At 43.8% G+C, this 22,793-nt stretch overlaps 2 protein-coding genes across 2 annotated transcripts in view; one reads left to right on the top strand and one right to left on the bottom strand.

The window, feature by feature from the left end:
* ttv (exostosin glycosyltransferase 1 ttv) overlaps positions 1-22,793 on the bottom strand; it is a 64,465-nt gene that overhangs the window by 29,795 nt on the left and 11,877 nt on the right. The window contains exon 2 of the mRNA XM_001360562.4: positions 3,322-3,474. Within this exon, the coding sequence (XP_001360599.3) occupies positions 3,322-3,474 (153 nt within the window). The remainder of the gene's footprint in view (positions 1-3,321; positions 3,475-22,793) is intronic.
* LOC4803962 (uncharacterized) lies at positions 12,242-14,406 on the top strand. The gene is made up of 3 exons (XM_001360563.4): positions 12,242-12,373; positions 12,459-12,535; positions 12,786-14,406. The coding sequence occupies exons 1-3, from the start codon at positions 12,359-12,361 to the stop codon at positions 14,218-14,220; spliced, it is 1,527 nt and encodes a 508-aa protein (XP_001360600.4). The 5' UTR covers positions 12,242-12,358; the 3' UTR covers positions 14,221-14,406.

The raw sequence follows: 22,793 nt of genomic DNA, 5'->3' as shown, positions 1-22,793 counted from the left end.
TGGACGGACGCCTTTCCGTCTTTCAATCTCAATTTCAAGCTTCGCTGACCCTTCACTGCCACTCGCCCTGTCCCGCTCTCACTCACACTCTCACTCTCACTTTCTCGCACTGGTTTTGATGAGAAAACTTTAAATCATTGCCAAATTGAATGGATTTTGGTTTCTGGGCTCTGGTTTCGGTTTTCTTTGGAACGGTTATGTATATTAACAGGAGCCACAGCGGCAGCGACAGAGGCAGCGACAGCGACAGCAAGAGCAAGAGCAACAGGGACAGCGACAGAGGCAGCGACAGCGGCAGCGACAGCAAGAGCCACAGCAAGAGCCACAGCAAGAGCCACAGCGGCAGCAAGAGCAACAGCGGCAGCGACAGAGACAGCGACAGAGGCAGCGACAGCAACAGCAACAGCGGCAGACACAACAGCAACAATGCACAAATTTTTGCATATTAATGCTCCTGGAAAAACTCATCAAAAATACAGAAGCGAAGCTCACTCCTCGTCCTCCCTCCTGCTCCTCTGGTCACCCGAGCCGCTCTGCTCCTGCTGAGGGCGCATTCATGAGCTTTTAGAAATTGTAAGCGTATAAAAAATGTAGCAGCAGGAGGAAAACAGAAAAGCAAAAAATAAAATAAAAGAAAATCCCTAATGCTACTCAAAGGTATTATGCAATTTTCTTAACATGTTCATGTTCATGTATGGACTTGTAGTTGTAGTTGTAGTTGTACTTGTGTTTATCTATGTTTTGATAGAGAGAAAGCTAGACAGAGAACATGAGTAGAAAGAGATGGATAGATGGAATACATACATATGTAAATAAAGAGAACAGAGAACGATAGAGCAGGAGTAGGAGTAGTGGGTGGGGGGGGTGGTGGGGTCGGAGAAAAAAAGGAGAGTGAGATATATATCTGACAGGTGCATTAACGAAGTTTTCAGACAGCGAAGGGAAGGCGTTCCTTGATAAAAAATGATGTGAGTGGAAAAGCAATTTGCTTGATTATGTAGAACAGTTGAGGGAGGCGGTGGGGCGTGGCACGAGCAGGAAGCTCGCGAACATATCGCGGTGGGGTGGCGCGGCGGAGGGGTGGAGGAAGGGGAAGGAAGGGAGCATAAATCGCTGATGCTCGACGCTAAAGCGGATTTGTCGCATAAGTCATGTCAAATTACAGCTAGAGAGAGAGAGAGAGAAAGAGACAGAGAGAGCTAAGGAGAGACGGCAAAGGAGGAGAGTACAAAAAATCTAAAAAATTGCATTCAATTAAAGGTGAAAGGTAAATTCTTTTTTTGTTCACATTCTTTTTTTTTGTATTTTTAGCGTCTCTCCTTTCTCATTGCGCTTTTTGCATGGTATTCTTCTAGCGAACAATAAATTGATTGTGAAAGAGTAGAAGCAATGTTCGCTGCGCAAAAAAATAAAATAATAAAATCCTGAAAAGTGAACTCGTAATTCGTAGGGCCACAGCTTAAGATACCCTTCGATTTGAAGAGTTTTTCCTAAAGAAGCAATTGATAACCCTCAGTGAAAATAGATAGCTGCTGCTTTCTCTGCGTGACAAACCTTCATCGAAATCATAACACCCTCTGCGAGTAAATAATATATAGGATATCTGATGCAGAGGCAGCGGCGCGGGCAGCGGCAGCGGCAGAGAACGGTAATGCCTTTTGCGAGACATCTCTAATCAGCAGGAAATCAGTAAACTCGATAGGCACGAGGGCGGAACCCGGCGGATAGCTGGCTGGATGCCTGGAGAATGGAATTAAATGGCACGCCGACAATGCTCGAATGGAATGGAATTTAACGGTATGGCCATCAGAAATGGCTGCCATCTCAATGCCCATTCAACTGTGCCGCTTCCTTCACTCGTTCTTTGAATTCAATTCGTGTTTTTTCTCTCTCTTGATTTCTTTCACTTTTTCCAGCATCTCTTTCGCTTGTATTTTTTTTAAACTGCATTGCCTGGCCATGGCAGCTATTTTTTGAGAGATTTTCTAAAGTAAAATTCAACTTCTTTATTACGGAAAGAAATGCATAAAAAAACAGTCAGCTTGGGAGAGGGAGAATGCACATGCAAAAACAAAAAGCCACGTCGAAAAGAACGTTATGCGTGGGACTCTCATCCGAAAGCTTCTTGCTAGAATCGTCTGCATTGATTGTTATACTGTTATACGTTTGCCTGCTTTTGCTCTTTTCTCGTTGTGATCGCAGTGGCAGCGGCGGCGGCTTCTACCTGCGCCTGCGTATGTATGTCCATATGCATGTGTGTATGTTCTAGGTTACAAGCTAACAGGAGGCCGACCGAGAGCCGTATGGATCTTGAGAGCTAGCGCGAGACCGCTCTCAAAGCGCTGCGTCAGAGAGAGAGAGAGAGAGTGGGTACAGAGCGTTGTAACGGAGAGCCAGTAGCCGGTAGGGATGTTAAAATGCTAACAGACTGTTAACATGGGGGTACTAACAGCGCTCTGTTGCTCTGTTACAGGTGCTGCCCTGCAAAGTGCTTGATCGATCATGTTTGATCATGTTCAGGGACTCTTACAACAAAGAAGTCAACTTGCTCTCAAAGCGCTGCGTCAGAGAGAGAGAGAGAGAGTGGGTACAGAGCGCTGTAACGGTGAGCCGGTAGCCGGTAGCGATGTTAACATGCTAACATACTGTTAAAATGGGGGTACCAACAGCGCTCTGTTGCTCTGTTACAGGTGCTGCCCTGTAACGTGCTTGATCGATCATGTTTGATCATGTTCAGGGATTCCTACAACAAAGCCGTCAACTTGCTTTAAGAAACCCGCCTTCCTGCCGTGGTCATCCATTTCTACAAGTCAATTTCCCTGCCCCCCTGCCGATTCCAAGAACAAAACACCCGCTACATTGAGTAAAACATCTCAAATCTTCGTACCATGATTGAAAAGTCAAGGAGTCGGGGCCTGGACCCCATCTACGGACCATGTTTTTGGTGCCACTTTAATGCTAAACGGAAGCCATTGGCATTGTAAATGCCTTTCTCCCGAGTGTCGTGCCATTTAAATGAGCTTGTCAAGTCGGATTTGAGCACATTAATCACAGACAGACAGACGGACGGACGGACAGACAGACAGTCCGCCCCACCAAGGACTCCGGTTAATGGCCAAAGGATAGGGATGAAGCTGTTGAAGCTTTAGATGCGAAAGCGGATTGGTGGAGGGGTGGCAGCTATTAGCACTCCGGCGACAAAGGAGGCTAAACAAATTACCCACAGAACCTCCAATGACAATTTCTGGGAAATTTCTGCCGAGGACAACATCATTATCGTCTATCGTCGTCCACTCCGAGAGAGAGAGAGAGAGCACTTACCTGTCATACTCGCGATTGTCCTCGTCACAGCGATTGTCCTGCAGCTCTCGCCAGCTCTTGCCGTGGCGACAGGTGGTGACCAGGACCATGTCTCGTCCGTTGTGCAAATGGAACAGCGAGTTGCGGGTCTCCGAGCCAATGCCATGCACATAGCTGCAAAGATACAAGGATACAAGATATTTCAAAATGTCTTAAAGAGATGCCTAGATGCCATACATATATAAAAAGAGGGATTTTCAATACTTTCGATTTTCTTTGATTATTTGAGCGTCCCTCGGCTCTTTTTCCCATTCAAGTAAAACAATTATTGCCCGAGTTCTATCTATTTGTGGCCTTTGCGATTTGATTTCGTACGTTTGAAGTTGTTGTCAGTGCCACATCGGAAAATGCTGACAACCACAGAACCGGATCGGAGTGGAGGTACACTGCAAAAAGGACCCAGGCCCTAAAGGCCCTAAGGGACAGGTTAGTCTGGGTTTCTGTGCCCTCTTTTTCGCTCAGTGTAGTGGCCGCTGGATTAGGCTTCTCAGATTTGTTCAGTTGGCATAAACAGCGGCGTCAAAATCAATTGCAATAAAGCAGCCACCGGCGGAGATAGGGATAGGGCTTAGGCGGAGAAGGAGGAGTAGAGAAAAGCATCTCGATGCGGGTGTGGCAGCAACTTAAGTCCAAGCCGTTGTCTGGGGGGGGGGGGGGGGGGGGGGGTGCCTTCAGAGCAATTGAAACAAAAGACGCCACACTACGATACCAACAATGCCAACAATGGGCGCTGCACGAGATACAGATACAGAGATACAAAGATACGACGGACAGTAAACGCTCTCAAGTGTACGGCTAAGCAAAATGGCAGCAAACCACACACACAGTGGCATGACGTGGCATCTATCGCATCAGCAATCGAGCAGAAAACAAGTAAGACAGGCAGCTCCGATCGAGTGTAGCGACTGGGGGATACCCATAAATACTGTGAAAATTATCTGTAACCAGATAACCAATACAATAAACAGCATGCCCGTGGGTCTCTCACGATTACGGGGTACAAATAAGCAGCAGCATTAGAGAATAGATGCGAGGGAGTCCTGTGAGCAGGATAACGCTTCTCTCTGTGTGCAATTTCCTTCTGCTTGGCTTGCAGTTGAGCAAATTTCATACACAATGAAGTATGGGGCAAAGCAAAATATCTGCCACACTGCCACACAGCCACTGTGCCACACAGACGGAGCAGCAGATTGGGCAGCGCTGATTTCCGTTGTCCGACAACTGGAGCAAGCAAGGAGCACAAGACTTTGGGCCAAGAGCCTGCCACAGCGAACAAACATCCCAGAGATTGGGAGGAGGGCAGCGGGGCAGGAGGTGGGGACTAAGCCATAAGTTATTTGATTTAATCAGCGTGTCGTTGCCTGCGGCGCCTTTTGGGGTTACGAATGGAATTGAAATGTGTGTGTGTGTGTGATTGCGTCGTATCAATTGTTGGGGCAATATCCCATAGGATCCCAGTACGAAATTGGGTCACCTTAGCCCGAGAGAGATTTATTTGATTTTTCACATTTTCAACCAAAGAAAACAGGAAAAGCAGACCCAAAGTTGGATGGGCATGGATCGTCAACGTCTTTAATAGGTGATTGCTATAATTGCTCAGAAATCGGTTAATTGAGGCAAAAGATCGGATCTATTTTATAGTCAGCATGAAGAAAACAAGTCGAACAAATTGCAAAAGCTCGGAAAAACACGTTTGGGAATGAGTGAAAATAAAAAAGTAGGGTTAGGAATGGCTGGAAATGCAACACTGAGGTTAGGAATGCCTGGAAATGAAACAGTGAAAGTAAATAATCTTTTTTCAGGGGTTATTTCAAATCAAATTCAAAGTTAAATCAATGTAAGATAATTGAGGAAAAAACCAATCATAAAATATTTACCCCTACATAATTCGAAAAAAACATTAAAAACCCTCTACGATGCGAATGAATTGATATGCAAAATGTATTTATACAAGAATTTATTTGCCAATTTGTTTCCATAACGAATCTGATTGAAAATGACAGCGCCGCCATGAAAACCACTCACAAAAGGACTATCATCGAAAGTCCCACCAACAAAAAAAAGGCCATCTGGGATTTTTCAGATTCTCGTTTGTCCTTCCGGGCTCACTTTTTTGTCGTGTAAATTAATTTAGAAGAGAGATGGCAGTCACATTAATATAAATTAAGTGCAGAGGCTGAGAAAAATGCTTTCAACGGCAGCCATAATGGCCAGGAAATGGTCTGCTGTAATCTAATTTATGCCTTCAATGGCCAAGAGTGTGTATGGAGAGAGTCTCGAAGAAGTTTAAAGTGGCATTTTCTAGTGCCATTTGAAGATCAAGAAAGTAGCAGATACTTTCATTAAAGATATCTGAAAGTTTTAAAGAGAAATCCAAAGGGATGATTGGAGACTAGGGCGTGACTGAGGCTCAATCAGAGCCCTGATTGCAATGGCGAAAACATACATATGTCTTTGGAGAGCTAATCCAAAAATGGTCCCCGAAACCTTTCAACGAATCGAAATATGTTCCCCTAAATCCCTGGATTTAATCTGCCATAAATTTTCAATTGTATGGAAAATCATTTACCTGGCAGCAAATAAAAATGGCTCAATTAAATATTGATTGGGCCTAGCGGCAGGCCGCAAACGATTCCCGCACAGAAAAAGGCAAAAACCCAGCAGGAGAGCGAACTAAGGCCAAGGACCCCATCGACACCCCAAAAGCCATTTGGCGGCTGTCATCGGCGACGATGAAGTGCAATAACCAGGGCGGAGGCTCTCCTCCGATGCTCTTCTCTCTCGTGACCACTAATCCAAACATAATCTAAAATAATTGAGTATGCCGGGACGCGAATACGCTTTTTCGCCCTGAATAATTTATGCGCGCATTAAATAAGCTTAAAATGTGCTCTGGACACAGAACTGGGGACAGACCATGTGCAGGAGTCTTCCTGGCAGAGTGCCAGTGGCCCCCGTCTGACCCCCGGGGGATCGGCTTACACGGGTTAATGCCTTCTGCTTGAAGCCAGATCCCTACGACCGGCTATGGCTTATGACATAAGTTTATTCTCTCGTTTCTCTGGTGGACTCTGGTCTGGGGGAAGGGGGGGGTGGAGGGGATGAATGGTGTCGCCCTGGGTTATGCAGCAGCCTCTGCTGCCGAGGCTTATCTATGCAGCTTCAAAGCCTTTGTGATGTCCTTAGCTCTCCAAAAAGAGCTTCTCTCTTTTTTTGTCTATGTGTGTGTGTGTGTGTGTCCCTCATACATACGCATACAAATTGTGTCGCCATTGGAGAGAAAACAGCGACAAGAGCACCAGCAGAAAAGAAAAAACCTCCAAAGAAAAAGGACGAGTAACGACTTGAGAGATACCCTCGCTATGCGCAACTTTCTTTAGCTATCCAGAGGAAATCCTTTAAATTAAAGATGAATACTGAATAATCCTTGCCTTCGTTATCATACACTCAGAAAAAAAACAACCAAAAACTAAATACAAAATTTAAAATAAATAAACTTTAAATACAAATTAAGAAATTAAATTTTATAATAAAAAATGTTCTAAAATACAAATTTATCTTTGGAAAAAAATATAATTGAATTAAAAATAATTAAATTTGATTTAAACATTACAAATGATTTTTAATAATAATTAATAAAAATATATTTATTTTATATAAAAAAAAAACAATCAAAACACCATCAAGTTTACAGAACACAGTTTTTTCAGAAAAAAAATAGCGCAAAAATACTATAAAATAACAAAAAATATCACAAAATACCACAAGAAATACCAAAAATTGACACTGAAAGAAGGACCGAAAAATGCTATAATACTACCGCAAACAAATTTAAAAAAAAACAATCAAAATACCATATAATTTACTTTAAACATTATTTATTTTAAACATGAAATAAATTTGAATAATTATTTTACAATAATAATTTTACAACCAAAATACCATCAAGTTTAGATAACATAGTTTTTTCCCAAAAAAAAACATAGCTCAAAAATACTATAAAAAAAAGAATAATAACACAAAATACCAAAAAAAAATACAAGAAATACCCAAAAATGTTATGATACTACCGCAAACAAATAATACAAAAAAAAACAATCAAAATACCATACAATTTACAATTAATTTATTTTAATCATGAAATAAATTTGAATAATTATTTTACAAAATTTATTTTACAATAATAATTTTACAATCAAAATACCATCAAGTTTAGATAACACAGTTTTTCCCAAAAAAAAAACAGCGCAAAAATACTATAAAAAAAGAATAATAACACAAAATACCAAAAAAAAATACCACAAGAAATACCAAAAAATTGACACTGAAACAAGGACCGAAAAATGTTATAATATTACCGCAAACAAATAATAAAAAAAAACAATCAAAATACCATAAAATTTACAATTAATTTATTTTAAACATGAATTGGAATAAATCTTTAATTATTTTATATAATGATTAATTATAAAATGTATTTATTTGAAATAATTTGGCAAGATCCAACGAATTGTGGCCAGTAGCAGTAAACAACAGTATATTTGTATTAGTGATATAATTTTTTTTATATATATATCATTTTTCTAGGTTAAATCTGGCAAAGCACGATATACCCTGCCCATCCAAAATTACCATGGGGTATCCTCGGAGCAGGAACAACAAAATCGCCACTGGCATTAAATCAATGCAGACAACAACGACACAGCCGTGGACATAAGGATACAGATGCAAGGCAGTGGAGCAGGGGGAGAGCAGGGGTGGGGCAGGGGGGAGCAGAGACAGCTGCGCGAAGCCGAAAGGAGAGCAGAAAGAGAGTGGGAGCCATTGGGGCAGGGGACAGGTAGGGAAAAATGCATTTTTACTCTCGTAAAATATACGTAAATATATTATTAAGTGCAACGGCAACAGCAAATTGGTTAAGCAAAACAAAAAAAGGAGAGAAAAAATGGAAAATGGAAAACAGAAAAGCCTTAAATGGCAGGTCATGAAAATAAATACAAGAGGACATATGCGGAAAGGCTCCAAGCGCGGGTAGCTCCCCAGTTTGTATCGTTGAATTTCCCTTCGGGTTATCCTTTTGCTGGAACAACCGTCTGGCATATTTGCTTCTCCATAAAGTGCCTTCTTCTGCCTCTCTCTTGCCCCATCTCATCGATGGGGGAGAGCCCCCCCCTTCGGGCTCTTTGGGTGTCATCTGTAAGGCTGACCAGCGACCACGCCCCATATCCTCTGTGGCCTACTGTGTTCCAGCATCGATCCGTATCAATCAGGGTCCTGCTCCGATGGGCTCTCGCATTCATCGCTGGCCTTCTTTTGTAATGCGTCCAATAAGGATTCCCTAGCATCGAGTACGACTGTGTGGGAGCCCCAATGCGAATTTTATCAACGTTTTAGGTACAACTTGAGCCCAGGGACACGATTACACTCAGCGAAAAAGACCAGCAAACACACACGAGCCACAAAAGACACATTCTGGAACCTTTTATACCCTGAAAAGAGATTCTTCTTCGTCGAAAATAGCCAAAAATAGCCTCCATCGATCCTCTACATGGAACTTCTGGAACTTTCTGGAACTTTCTCTCGGTGTTGCATTCGGGGCAAGGAAATCTCTAGCTGCTGCTGCTGCTGTAGCTGATTTTGCGGCATGTGGCATCAACTAACAGGCAAATTTTCCAGGACTCACAACAGTTACATGTCCAGGCCGCCCAGCCATCTCCTCCCTTGGTCCTGCTGTTGTTGAGACTGGTTTGGTTTTATTGTGTTTATATTTGGCTTACGGCATCAATTTGCTGCCGTACAATGGGGGCAGACTGCCTCCGTACGTCGCCCCGACCTCAGCTCCGAGTCCGAGTCCGATACCAAGCGATGGGCAGGATAATGATATGCCCCCAGATAAATGTGTCTACACAGAAGTGCGGGGGGGGATAGGGTGGGGGGTGTTTCTGCTGCTGCAGCTCCATCGATTACACATAATCCATTTACACAAATGGCATTTTAAATACATTATTGACTGAAGCTCCACACAAACGAAGCTCTTTTGCGTAGTGTTCGAGGCTCTCTCTCTCTCTCTCCCTCTCCCTCTTTGCCCTTTGGCTCTGCCCCCCCAGGACTAGCAGTTGTTTAATTAGTCCACAAAATGCAATTATTGCAACTTGATAAGCTTGTGGAGGTCATTGGCAAATAGCAGCTTAGTTGAGGGGGCATCTCGGCTGTGGATCCTCGTCGTCGTTAAGTGAGTTATTTTAATGCAATTATTGTCCTTTCTCTTTGGCCTTGCATTCAGAAGAAAGCCCATACATACATATAATCCATGTATACTTGTGTGTTTTTCCCTCTTCTTTGACATCTGCATAAGCAAAGCAATCAAAAAGTAATCGAGACTTCAATGGGTCTTTAGCGCGGCTCCACAAATTGTGCAGAACTTGTGGCGTTTATAATTGAAAACTCCTTTAATCACACCAAAAATATCACAAAAATACCAGACAAAAAAAAAAACGGATATTATATGAAAATATAATCACATAAAAACTGAAAAAAGGTTGGAAAATACCATCAAACCATATCTAAATAATCCATGCTATAAAAATACCGCAAGCGAATCGAAAAAAAAAACAATCAAAATACCATAAAACTTACAGAACACAGTTTTTTCCGAAAGAAAAATACCACAAAAATAGCCAAACTTGAACGATGAAAACACCTTCTAAAAATTCTGTAAAAATACCACACACATATGGAAAAAACACAATGAAAATACCAAAAAATACCACAAGAAATACCCAAAAATTGGCACTGAACCAAGGACCGAAAAATGTTATTATACTACCTCAAAAAAATAATACAAAATAACAATCAAAATATCGTACAATTTACCGAACACAGTAATTTCCGCAAAAAAACAGAAATGCTATTAAATACCAGAAAAATACCCAAACATGAACGCTGAAAACACCTTCTAAAAATTCTATAAAAATACCGCAAACATATTATAAAAAAAACAATTATAATACCACACAATTTATAGAACACAGTTTTTTCGCAAAAAAAAATACAATAAAATACAATAATACAATAAAATAGAAAAAATATAATAAAATAGAAAAAATACTACAATAATACCTAAAAAAGGACACTGAAAAATGTTATAAAAATACCACAAATATAAAAAAAATGTAAAAAAACCATAAAGTTTTCAAGTTTTCAAGTTTTTACAGAAAAAATACGAACACAAAACAATTTTAATATATTAAAAATACGAATAAAATACCTGCAATACAATAAAAATAAAAAAATATACAGCCAGGATCAGTTTTTTACATTCACAAAAGTTTTCCGATTTACTGTTCAGCGAAAAAGTTGCGAAAACCGGAGCAAACAAATTTAATTCGTACGAATTTTTTCCGAAACCGTAATCGTAAAAAATTTGCGAAAACTGGAGCATGGCAGATTGTAAGATTATTGCCAGCAATTAGGTATATAAATAGAGCTGAAAGGTCTAGCCGTAATATCATAAAAATGTATGTTCTGGTATGTAAATAGAATCTACATATATGTATGTTCTATAGAGATTCACAGTATTTGTATTCACAGTTGTAAACACAAATACCCAATCACGAGCCATGCATTTGTTGAAATATTTAACGAGGCGTTTCTTTGACATTCATTCAATATGCGAGCATAACGGAATTAATTGGAAAATAAATGCATTTTCGTATGGTATTTAATTGAAATAAAATCCATTATGAAAGTTAACTGAAAAGGATTTGCTTTGCATTGAATGCGGCGACTGAAAGTGCAATGAAATCTCATTAGCACTTTATGTGGAAAAACCGTTTCCATGGAGATGGCGAGGGGGGGAGAGTTGCATATAAAATCCGAGTATTCCTCTTCAGAGCAACAACAAACTGTCAATTGCAAACCATCCATGCAAAAATTTGGCTTAAATCTGTGGAAACTTTGAAGGGTATATACTAGACATACTCGTATACTAATTTTAATGGGAGGTACTAGACAGATACTACAATGAAGTGGAGTGGCGTGGAGTGGAGTGGGCGCCACCTGGCACAAATTTGAATATATTCAAGTGGCATCAACACTGCTGATGATGATGATGATGATGTGGCAGCCACACACGCCAGAAAGCCATTTATTCAACGGAAAAGTTTCAGCACGTTCCATTGCCCATTGCCCATCAATTGATGAAATTAATGATTAAAATGTTGCATGTGGCATGTGAGCCAATAAATTATGGTGCAGCCAAGGCTCATTAATAAATTATTAAGTAATAGTTAAACAAAAACATTTGAGAAATATTTTTTACAAATAAAAACGCCACCCGGTAAGAAAAATAAAAGCAACAGTTCAGGCCCCAAGAGGCAGCTGCAACAGAAGGCGAAATCAAGCGTCAAGAAATGCATACGGAAATCAAAGCACAAGCGAGGGAGAGAGAGAGATACAGAGAGAGAGAGGGAGAAGGTGTGAAACAATGTAAAGGAAGGAAGAATGAATGGAAACCACAAATTCGGAGTAGAAAAGACCAGAAAGGGGGAGAGACCAGAGCGGAGGAGAGACCAGAGCGGAGGAGAGACCAGAGAGGGGGAGAGACCAGAGCGGAGGAGACCTGAAAAAGTAATGGAACTAATTGCCCAACGAAAAGCCGGCCAGCTGGAGCAGGAGGGCGGAGGAGTGGAGGGGGGGGGGGGGGGGAGCCATTGTTTTCTCCCCCTTTCAGCCAAAGCAATGCCAAGCTCAAAGCCAAAGACAAAAGCCAAAGCCAAAGCCAAAGCCAGAGCCAAAACCAAAGCCTAGTCAAAGACAAGCTCTGGTAATTGGAGCAACCTGCCACATGCCACACAGCACAGCACAGCCTAGCAAGTGGCAAGTATATAAAAGCAAGTGCTTGCCGCGCTGCCGCCTGTAGTAACAATTCGGGCACAAACCAGACCAGATCCTCGCCCAACATTAAATATCGGTGGGAATTCACATAAAATAGTGCAACATGAGGAAGCATTGCGTAAGTAACACACAGCGGAAGGAAGTGCATAGTTGTGGCATAGACGCGTGGCAACATTCACTTGATAACTGCATTGCCCCATTAGATCCATTGGATTTGGCTGGTGCTGCTGCTGCCGCGGCTGATCCACGTGAGGGCCGAGCAGCAGGCGGATGAGCACAGGTGAGTGGCAACAGAAGCAAGAGATTCGCTAGAGCCAGGAGAAGAGAAAGATATTCGATTTAGAGGGAGGCAATGTGGATCGATTACGGATCGGAAAGTACCATCTAATCATGGATTCACTCAAGAGATCTTCCAGTAAATCACTTTCCCACAATTGTAGTTGAATCGTTCAGTAATTTCGCAAGACTTTCGCCTTTTGTTGGAGCCCTGACTTTCACTTGCCACAACTCCCCCCCCCCCCCCCTTGCAGAATCCAGCGGCGCTTCATGTGGCAAGAGATGAACAACTCGGTGATGGGCAGCGTCCTGGGGCGCATGTTCGGCGGTGCCAGGGCCATGAAGACTATGTTCACGGACCTCCTGCCGAGCCCCGCGGTGTCGGTGCACACGAAGAAGAGCCCCGCACCGATCGACCTGCGGCCCACGGAGATGACGCGCGTGAAGTACATCATCCGGAATCCGCACACCCACAAGCCGATGAAGATCATCAAGATGCGGCCGTCGGCCAAGAAGGTGGTGCAGCTGCGGCGACCCCTGCCCAAGACCAGGCCGGGCGTGGGGACGGAGGCGACAACGCACTCCCTCAGCTACGACCATCGGATGCGACAGCTGGAGAAGGAGCAGGAGCTGATCGCCGAGGGCAAGGCACCGCTGACCAGCGACGAGGATCTCATGGACAAGTACTTCCGGAAGAAGGCCAAGGGGGGCCCGGGGAGTGCCAGCAACGAAGTCGTCTCCGGCAAGATCATGGAGTACCAGAGCTGGAAGCCCGTCTACAAGGCCGGCGAGCAGCCCAGCAGCGGCTCCTTTGTGACCCTGCGGCCACAGGCCCTCACACAGCTCCACACGGATATATCCAGTAGCGGGAGGGACCACGACCATGAGCTCCTGCCCAAGCCGGAGAAGCTGGTGGGCTACGAGTACGGCAGCGAGGAGGAGACCGAGAACGAGCTGGCCAAGCAGATGGGCCACCGCTACGAGGTCACCGAGCACACGGGCGACTCCAGCGGGGAGTACGAGGCAGTGGCATCGATGGAGAGCGGCTTTGTGCCCATCAAGGGGTATCGGAGTCAACCGCCGCAGGAGCAGCATCCACCGCGGCCCAGGAGCCGAGGCACATCCACCAGCAGCACCACGACCAGCACCACCGAAGCCCCCAACTACCCGCCGTCGTTCCTGAAGAAGTACCGCGAACGGGAGGCGGCGGCCACCACCACCAGACGACCTCGGAAGCAGCACAAGCAGCAGCAGCAGCAGCCGCAGCAGATCCACGGCGGCGACGGAGGGGGTGGTGACAGTGAGGAAGACTCGATCACCACCAGCCAGCCGTCCTCCTCGATGAGCAGCCTGCGGGCCCGTCTCCAGGAGCAGCAGCGTCGCACCAAGCACCAGCACCAGCACCAGCACAAGCAGCGGCTGGAGGACGAGGAGTACGAGGCGGCCCTGGTGGAGGCCATGCACGGGGACAAGTGGCCGGCGGAGGTGCACCACAGCGGCTACCAGCTGAGCAGCCCCATCGGCCCGAGTGCAGTGGCCTTCGAGCAGGCGGTGCCACAACCAGGAGCAGGAGCAGCCAAGTATCCCAATCCCAAGGAGCACAAGCGGCCGCCGCGGGCCAACATCCGGGAGCGGGGATCAGTGAAGTTTGGCGACAAGCCCAGCTACGAGGACGAGGAGGCGGCCTGATGATACGACAGGAGGGGCGGGGGGACACGATATTACCCAACCAAAGAGCCAAAGCTGCAGTTAAGCCAGGAGCGGCGGGGGGGAGTTAAGTTAGGCTTAAAAAAGTTAACCAACAATTAAGTTTAATTGCCTAATCTAACGACTAAGTAAAAGCGAATTAGAAGAAGAAAAAATGTAACAATTTAACAAACAATTTCCCCATTTTTGTGTATTTTCTGGAATGGGTATCGCCACTGCCACTGGCACCGCCTCAAAGTCAATGCACTGCTTGCACGCAACACCCAACACTGGCGTGCAACGGACATAACTTTGGCAAATCTTTTCCCTTTTAATTAACGCCACTTTGGCGTTTTTTCATTGCCTTTTTTCCCCAAGTGGAAAGCATGCGTGTGAAAGCATATCCGAAGCCATAGATCTGCTAGATCTCACAGTTTATTAGAGCTTTCCAGGGCTTACCAAAAAGGGGTATAAATATTTCAAAAATGTTTAGAATTTAGCTATGAAACTTTGGGGTTTAATACAAATTGCTATTATCTAAGGGTCTAGAAAATTATAGCGCAAAAGGACTAATATCATAGAAGCCAGAGACTTTTTTACAAGCGAAATGTTCTTTATTTCCAAATCTGTTCGAAGATTCTAGTCTTAAGCAGAAGTTCGAAGATTCTAGTCTTAAGGGTGGACTTTGGGGTTTTTTAGAAATATATTGGAATGAAATTTAGTGAAGCAGAATGAAATATCTGATATTTGTCTTTCTTTAAACCATAATATAGGGTATCCCATCATCCCTTGTTTCCCATAGAGAGAGAGAGCATAGACTAAAGTGTGGTGTACGTTTGTGGCTATCGCATTCCTCTTAACGGCTTGCATTTGACAACTAATTTAAAAAGTTTACTTGGCCAGCCTTGAGGCTGACCCCGCGGGGTGAAATCGAGTACGTTGACTACAAAGTAGGTTAAACCTGCTATAAATTCTAGCAGCAGGCCGAACAAAAGCCATAAGACACACACACACACACACACACACACACACACAGACACACAGCCACAGTAAGCTTTCCCTTGAGTGGAGAAGGGAGGGAGAGGGAGCGAGAGAGAGAGAGTCGGGAAGGAACAAACAAAGAAAAGCGCATTTCCACTTTGAGTGCGGTTTTTAATCAACTAAAGCAGCGGCGGCGGCAGGCAACAACAAAACTGAAACTGAATTAAACAAAAAACAAAAAACAAGAGCAAAGAAAAAAAAAACAAGAACTCGGTGAAAAAAGTCCAGAGAGAATCAGAGAAAGGAAAAAACACAGTGGGACAGCAGGATAGGCAAGGATAGGAGGGGAGAAGAGCATAGACAGTGCGCCGTAAACTTTAAACGAAACGACATGTCGGCTTAACAGGGAAAAACGCCAGGCAAAGGGGGGGGCCAGAGGGGTGTGGGAGAGAGATAGCCTACCGATTGCAATTGCAGATAATACCCGAAAGATAACAGAACATTTTGCACTGGGCATAGGGCCAGCGAAACGAAATAAAATGAAATGAATTAACGAAAGGGAGACAGCGAGAGCGAAAGGAATGCAATTTACGGTTGGGTTTTGTATCAGGTAGGTATTTGCAATTAGCTTTAGATGAAAGCTTACTCGAGAGCCTCTGAGGGCGTGAGAGAGAGAGAGAGCGAGAGGCAGAGGAACGTCGAACAGCGGGCTCGATCTTGCATGAATGTTCGCGTCGCTCGGGTTCGAAGCGAACAAGCGGCAACTTCGCTTACCTACGTTTGATCGGGCTTTTTGGTGTTCGTTTGGAATCGCTTTCGCTCGCATAGAAACGAACTTCACGAAGCGCGATGTTTCTATTTATTTCCATATGTAAAGTCATTGCATTTGTTCTCTCAGCTAAAGCTTCTTTCATAAGCTTTCATTTAATCCTGTTTTTGGAAAATTGCAATACATTTGAAAGACTTTAAGGAAAGGATTAGGTGGAAAATCTTTGTGAAATTTAAATTTTCCTATCAAGATTAAGTCGATAACAAAAATTCTGCACACCAGCCAAAAGTTATCCGGTTTGGGGAGCTTCGCTTCCCATTTTTCAAGGACATTATTGGGGACATGGCCGGGCCTGGAGTTGGCTTTTATTTTTCCATCTCCTTCACTTCACTTTTTGGTTTTTCCGGGTGGGTGGGGCCTCCGATGTCGACCTGTACCTGTCCAAGTGCCCAAGCGGCAGGAAACGCCCTCTCACCTGCACCTGCACCTGCACCACCCACCCACCCACTTTATCCATTCGGCCGCTGTGCCACGTCGCACCAGCGTCGAGTGCACCAAATACAAATTAGAATTTAAATGAACAATGCAACCAGAACGGAAGTTTCCATGGCTCGGAGTGGATTTTTGTGGGTGCAGGTGCAGGCGTGAATGTGGATGTGGATGTGTGGGTGGTATGCAGGTGACATTACAGGTTGCACGTAGAGCGGAGAGCAACAACAACTGCTGGCTGGCAATGGCCATAATGTCATGCAGTTTTCGCGCACTTTTTGCCACTGCTTTCCATCCACTCCCCGTCTTCGCCATCTCTCCAGATCTCTTGAAGAGAAAAACTTTTTGGAGATTTCTGCAACGAACTAGCCGTCAAACTGGGTCGCCTTCAACTCAACGACGAAATGTCAAAGGGATAAACGGAATTTGCACTGGAATGCACACATACATATGTACATATGTACATATGTACATGCAAATATTGAGAGTCCATCCAATACGTTCCATTGAGAGAATGCGGCGAGGGAGCGCTAACTGAGTGACCAGAGGCTGAATGGCAACGCTGAAAAGGTACAGTTTAACCCAATTTAAGAGGGAATCAATCCTACTGCAATCCGTTTTCATTCCCCACCTATGATAGCCCATACAAATGTGGGGTTTTTCGTGAAACAAGCCACCACATCGATTGCGCCAGACGTCGCGACGATGGATGGCATTGGTTCGTACATTTATTGGGATTCTTTTGGCCAAGAGAATCCTTTAAATCGTGTAAACTGTTGGCGTCAATTAAGTATTGGAAAAAGCTTTTATATTGTGCCACGATTCAGCCAACTCATTTATTCATTCACACATTCGTTCAATTATTCATTCATTAATTCGCCTGGCACCTACTGTCGGAACCTGCTGCTGTCAAAGCGCAATTTATTAAAGCGAATTTCTTTTAATTAAAAGACAAGAAAGAACAGCTTACAGTGTGGCCGAAGCTCTTAATGCTCTTACAGAGTGGCGGCAGAGTAAAAGAGGCAAAAAGGAACAAACCTCTGCCTGCTAAAGCGAGTCCAACCGCTGCCCCGAACTGCAGGCAAAGAGAGTGAGAGAGAGAGTCTTACCAACATGTATGATCACATTCAGAAACTAAGGAAAAGATGCAGGGAGAAGCTGCTCGGCCCAGGGAGGCCGAATATATACATACATATGTAGATTCCCCAGCGAATGTTCCACTAATCGGTGGACAGGGGACGGGGAGAGAGTGTGAAGGAGAGCCTGGAGCGACTAGGCCGGGATGTGACGATGTGTCGCTGCTCATATTCTGGGACCTTACGCAAGGCCGCCGCTTGGCCATGTACCACACCATGCAATTTGAGGGGGAGGCCACCTCCCTCCCAACGTAAATATATATTGGGATGTTAGTAGCAGGAAGCTATGAAACTCGGCGCTCAGAGGCAACGTGTTCGTTCCAACCGCACTGTGCGAACATAAACCATCACGAATGTATGTATGTATAATGTGTGTGTGTTCGTTTCGAACCTGCGCTAGCCGATCATTCCATGTAAATGTTAACAGAAAGCTGTATGCTATAACTCTCTGTCTCTCTCTGCCACTTGCACTCTGGCATGTAAAACTTTTCCAGCAGGCACGCTCGCTCTTTTAGCACAGCATACAGGCGCGCACCACACAATAGTTAAGCTCTCTTCCTCCAAAGACGATGCCGATCCGTTTACAGATATTTTAACAGAGCGGTAAATACCTGAGTATCTCTCTTCTCTTACACTCTTCTCACTCGTCGTGCGGCTGCTTGAGTGCTAAAATCATAGTACCCCCCGCACAAGCGAAAAGGGTATAGGAGGCAGGTGAGAAATGGACAGCTATGGGGGGGTGGCATGGAAGGTGGGTGTTTGGGCTGTGTCAGAATTCGTGTCCGAATTGTATTAATTATGGATATTGACAATTGCGTTGAAGCCAATTCGGTTGGGCCTTTGAAGCATTGTTCCTTCTGCAACTTTTATACCCGATCATTGAACTAGCAATCAACAAACGGGGACGGATTCGAGGGAGGTTTCATTTGGTATGGAAAACATTTTGTTTGCTTAATAAAACTCGCACACACCCACACACACACCGAAACCCGCTAACGGATGGGGAAACACCACGAGACCAGGCGAGACGATAGCTCTGGCTCTGGCCCACGTTTAGCGTCAGGTTTGCTCCAAGTGCGAATTGTTCCCGCCTCGCTAAAAAATTAAATATTCAAATATGGCGGGTAGTAAGAGGGCGAATTGAGTGGCGAGCAGGAGCCGAGCTTCCAGGAGGAGTCGTTTAGTTTCTGGGTGGCACAGGACCCGCCAGCCAAAGCTCTCGAACACAAACGCAGACACACCTACACGCATCACCCGTTCATATTCATATGGTACAGGCGACAAAGGTGTAGCCTTCGTTGTGGTTTCAAGTCCATAATGGGAGACTATTAGATCTTGAAAATAAGTGAAATTGGGAGAAAATATCCGTCTGGGCAGGCTGTTTACCAAACGAATGATTAAATATCAACTATAACTAAGCTTCCTGCTAAATCTCAAGTTTTTATTAAATAAATACCTTGAATATTTGTTAGATTTATCCCGATTAAAAGAGCTGACAAGTAGCGCCTGAACAGCCACAATTCCATCACTTTTAGAACCCAATTGTCATCTCCACTAAAAAGTTTTTTCTGCTACTTTTTCTGCTTTTACAGGAAATTCATCTCAGAAATAAACCCACATGAAAATGACCCTTCGATCATATTTGATGTGGTCTTAAAAGCCAAGAATAATCACCGTAGATCAGCGTAGTTCAATTTCGACAACTTTGTCGCCTGGCCATCATTTGCTTGACGCTTCTGTTTTATGCAGAGCTCTGCTCTCTGGCAGAAACTAGCGCAGTCGAAGGCCCAGCGGGCGAGTGCCAACAGAATGGAGTCTGGGGGTCTGGGAGTCTGGGAGCCTAGGGTTCTAGGGAGGTGTTTTCGAGTGAACTTTATGAGGGGATGCTCCATGTGTGTGTGTTCCGACTGTTGAAGTGTAATCAGCGGCTCGGCGGCAATTACTGCAGACATATGTGTGAATAGAAAGGGGTGTTCTAGTCCTAGTCCTAGTCCTAGTCCTAGTTGTGGTGCAGCCTGAGCCCAGAATGAGGCATAAAAGTTACGCCGTGCAACTCCGAGCACAATTTGCCGTGCGGCGGTGAGCGGATTTAGCACAAACTACTAAATGCAGCCACACAAAACTCAGAGGAGGAACAACCGACGGATGGGATCCACAGCTCACATCGGTGCCGCCCCTGCCGCCAGTAGGGGGATGCCAGGGGACTCAGGTGCAACCGCATTATAATTTTAATGAATATTGCATTTAAGACCACGAATTGGAATTCCCTGGAACTGGAGCACACGAATCGATTGAGTTTATGGCCAGCGATTATTATGATGCGATTGATTGGGGAATTGCTTCCCAGAAGAGACCAAGGTAGCAGGCGATATATGTATCTGTAAATTTAATATCTTTTTATCGAGTCGAGTTTATTGGGTTCTCGAAAATTCTATAGAAAACTCCTTCAAATCCCTCGAATTGGTGAATTTTTGCTTCGTTAGCGATTTTCCGGCTCATATCGACGGTAGCTAAAAACAAACACAAAACAGAAGCTGGGAATTTTCCAGCGCAACAGCGCAAGGGGAAAAAGCATTCAATTTTTTTATATTAAATAACTTCATGCATGGCATCCCCCTCCCCCCACCGCCCCTGTCGCTACTCGATGGCTCTGTCAATAGCAGCGGCAGCGGCAGCACTGGGTAGGGGTGGGTCGGGGTGGGTCGGGGTGGGTTAGGGGTCGGTTCAAGTGGGTTAAGGTGGCACGGCTGCAGAGTGGGTTAGAGCGGGGGAAATGGGGAATTTTATTGACGTCCTCGATGCCAGAGACTCCAAATCGCACATTATGCGTTACAGGGTGGGTGGGAGCTGGTCCGGGTCCGGGTCCTGGTCTGGGTCCTGGTCCTGGTCCTCGTCCTCGTCCACGGTCTGGGCCTGCACTGATCATTAATCTTTGGCAAGCTGCCAGCCAAAGTGTTCGACTTTTTCGGACTTCGATTGCACGCGTTTGCCTGTGTATCTGTGTGTCTGTGCATCTCTCTCTCTCTATGTGTGTGTGTGTGGATGAGAGATATGGCGTGTGTGTCCGTGTCGGTGTGTGCATTAAATGGCGGATGAAGTCCATTAGAAAACTATTGAAGCACATTTTTGTCGATGGCAGCCAAGCAGAGCGACGGCCACAGCCAAACTCCACATCCGGTGCGGCAGGATGTGGCAGCTGGGGCAATTGAATGCTATCCTTGATTCCCACTCCCACCCCACATCATCCTTGAGATCTAAAGCGCTGTGAGAGCAAGACTTTTTCAATCATACGCCATAAAAGCGACGAATAAAATCTTAATTTTCTTCTGGAAACCCCTTTTGATATTTTTTCCATTGCAGATTTCCATAGATTTTCCTTTAGAATTCTGGCAAACCCTTTCCATGTATTTTCCACCTAATTATGGCTTCAGTTGGAGTAACTTTTGAGCCTTTGAGTGTTTTCCCTTTTTTTTAAATATAAAATTTCATATTTAATTAGCTGCCAAAAATATTCCCAAACAAAAAAAAAGGAGAAGATAAACAGAAATAAAATAAAATATATGTATTTAAATAAAGTAGGAAAAAGGTAGCGTTGAGAGGACCGCAAATAAAAGTTCTTTGAGTGAGTATTAGGTCAAATATCAAATACACTCGCAGTACGAAAGAAACGAAACCAAATTAAATTTTATAAAAGGGGAAAAAAATAGGAGTAGCCAGAACAGAAAAAAAAGAGAGGCATAGCACATTCCCATGGGAATGTTTTAGTTAATTTAATACCCTGTGATCTGTAGAGTCAAAGGGGTATGTTCTTTAAAATGAAATAAAATAAAATATATACATATGTACATATATGTAATTAATTAATTAAAAAATAAGGATAGGCATTTTTCATCATAATTTTTCCTGACTATTGACTGTTATTGTATTATTATTATTGTATGTATTAATAAAAATAAATCTTTTTTTTTTCTAAAAAAAAGGCTTTTTCTTCCTTCTGTCTATCGTTAGGAAAACCTGAGACTCAGATCATAATAAAAGACTAAATTAATAGAAAAAATGGCTGAAGTATCTAAAATTCTCAAGCAAATGTAGCTCTATTTTTCTTCGAATTCAAAAATAAAGGGTATTAAATGTCTAGCACTAAAAAAATTCAAAATAAAATAGAAAAACTATCCTGTACTTTTGCGAAAGTGGATACGAAGATGCAGATATGTATATAAATATGTTATTATATATTTGTTTAAATTTTTTAATTAATTTTCCACCAACTGGTATTATTTATCTCTTAGTATTGGGTATCTTATAGTCGACAGCATTCTTATTTCTCTTTACATACATTTTTGTTGTTCACTTTTGGCCTTTAATTTTAACGCCTGCTTTGTTGGTATTTCGCTTAATTATCCACATGAAAAGTCCTTCAGAAATTCCATAAAAATGAGCAGCGAAAGGGCAGAAGGGCAAAACGTAAAATGGGAATCACATTAACAGTAAAATAAAAGCAGAAATATGTTAGAAATGCGAGAGAGAGAGTGGTCCTGGTGGTCCGCAAAGTGCCAGAAAAATGAAGCCAACTTTGAAGAGATTCCAGCTTTATTCAGTGACTGAGTGGGGGGTGTGGCGGAGGCAAGAGTGAGGACTGGCATTAAAAAAGTAGGAAAGGAGGAGATAGACAGAGAGAGAATTGAAATTGATAGTAAAGCGCATTCCAGTCGGAAAGTTGGTATTTTTTAAGGGCAAAACCCTTGGCGCAAAGTTGAATGGGGGATAGAAAGGACAACTTTCTGAAAATTAACTACATAATGTGTATGTATTTGATCTGGAAGACAAAGCAACAACGAGCGAGGGCGATTTCGCTACACGGCGAATTCCCAATCATGACAGGAGAATTGAGAGCGCAAAGCAAGAGCTAGCGACGGCGAATTTAATATCCGGCGAATTGTGAGCGCAAAGTCACAGAAACGAGCGAGGGGAGGGCGAATTCGGACAGGAGAGCTGAGCGCACCATTGAGAGCGCAAAGCAAGAGCTAGCGACGGCGAATTGAGAGCGCAAAGGCACAGCAACGAACGAGGGTGGGGCGAATCACGATCGGCGTGAGAGGGAAGCCGAGAGTTTCAATCCAGCCTCGGGTCTTGCGAAACCAGAAGATAAACGACGATCAATTTTTGTTTCTTGTGTTGAATTTAATCACTTATTAATATTA

Source organism: Drosophila pseudoobscura, chromosome 3 (assembly GCF_009870125.1).
Source record: "Drosophila pseudoobscura strain MV-25-SWS-2005 chromosome 3, UCI_Dpse_MV25, whole genome shotgun sequence".
Classification (NCBI taxonomy): Eukaryota; Metazoa; Arthropoda; class Insecta; order Diptera; family Drosophilidae; genus Drosophila; species Drosophila pseudoobscura.
Note: the sequence above shows the minus strand (reverse complement) of the source record. Positions and strands in the feature narration are given on the sequence as shown.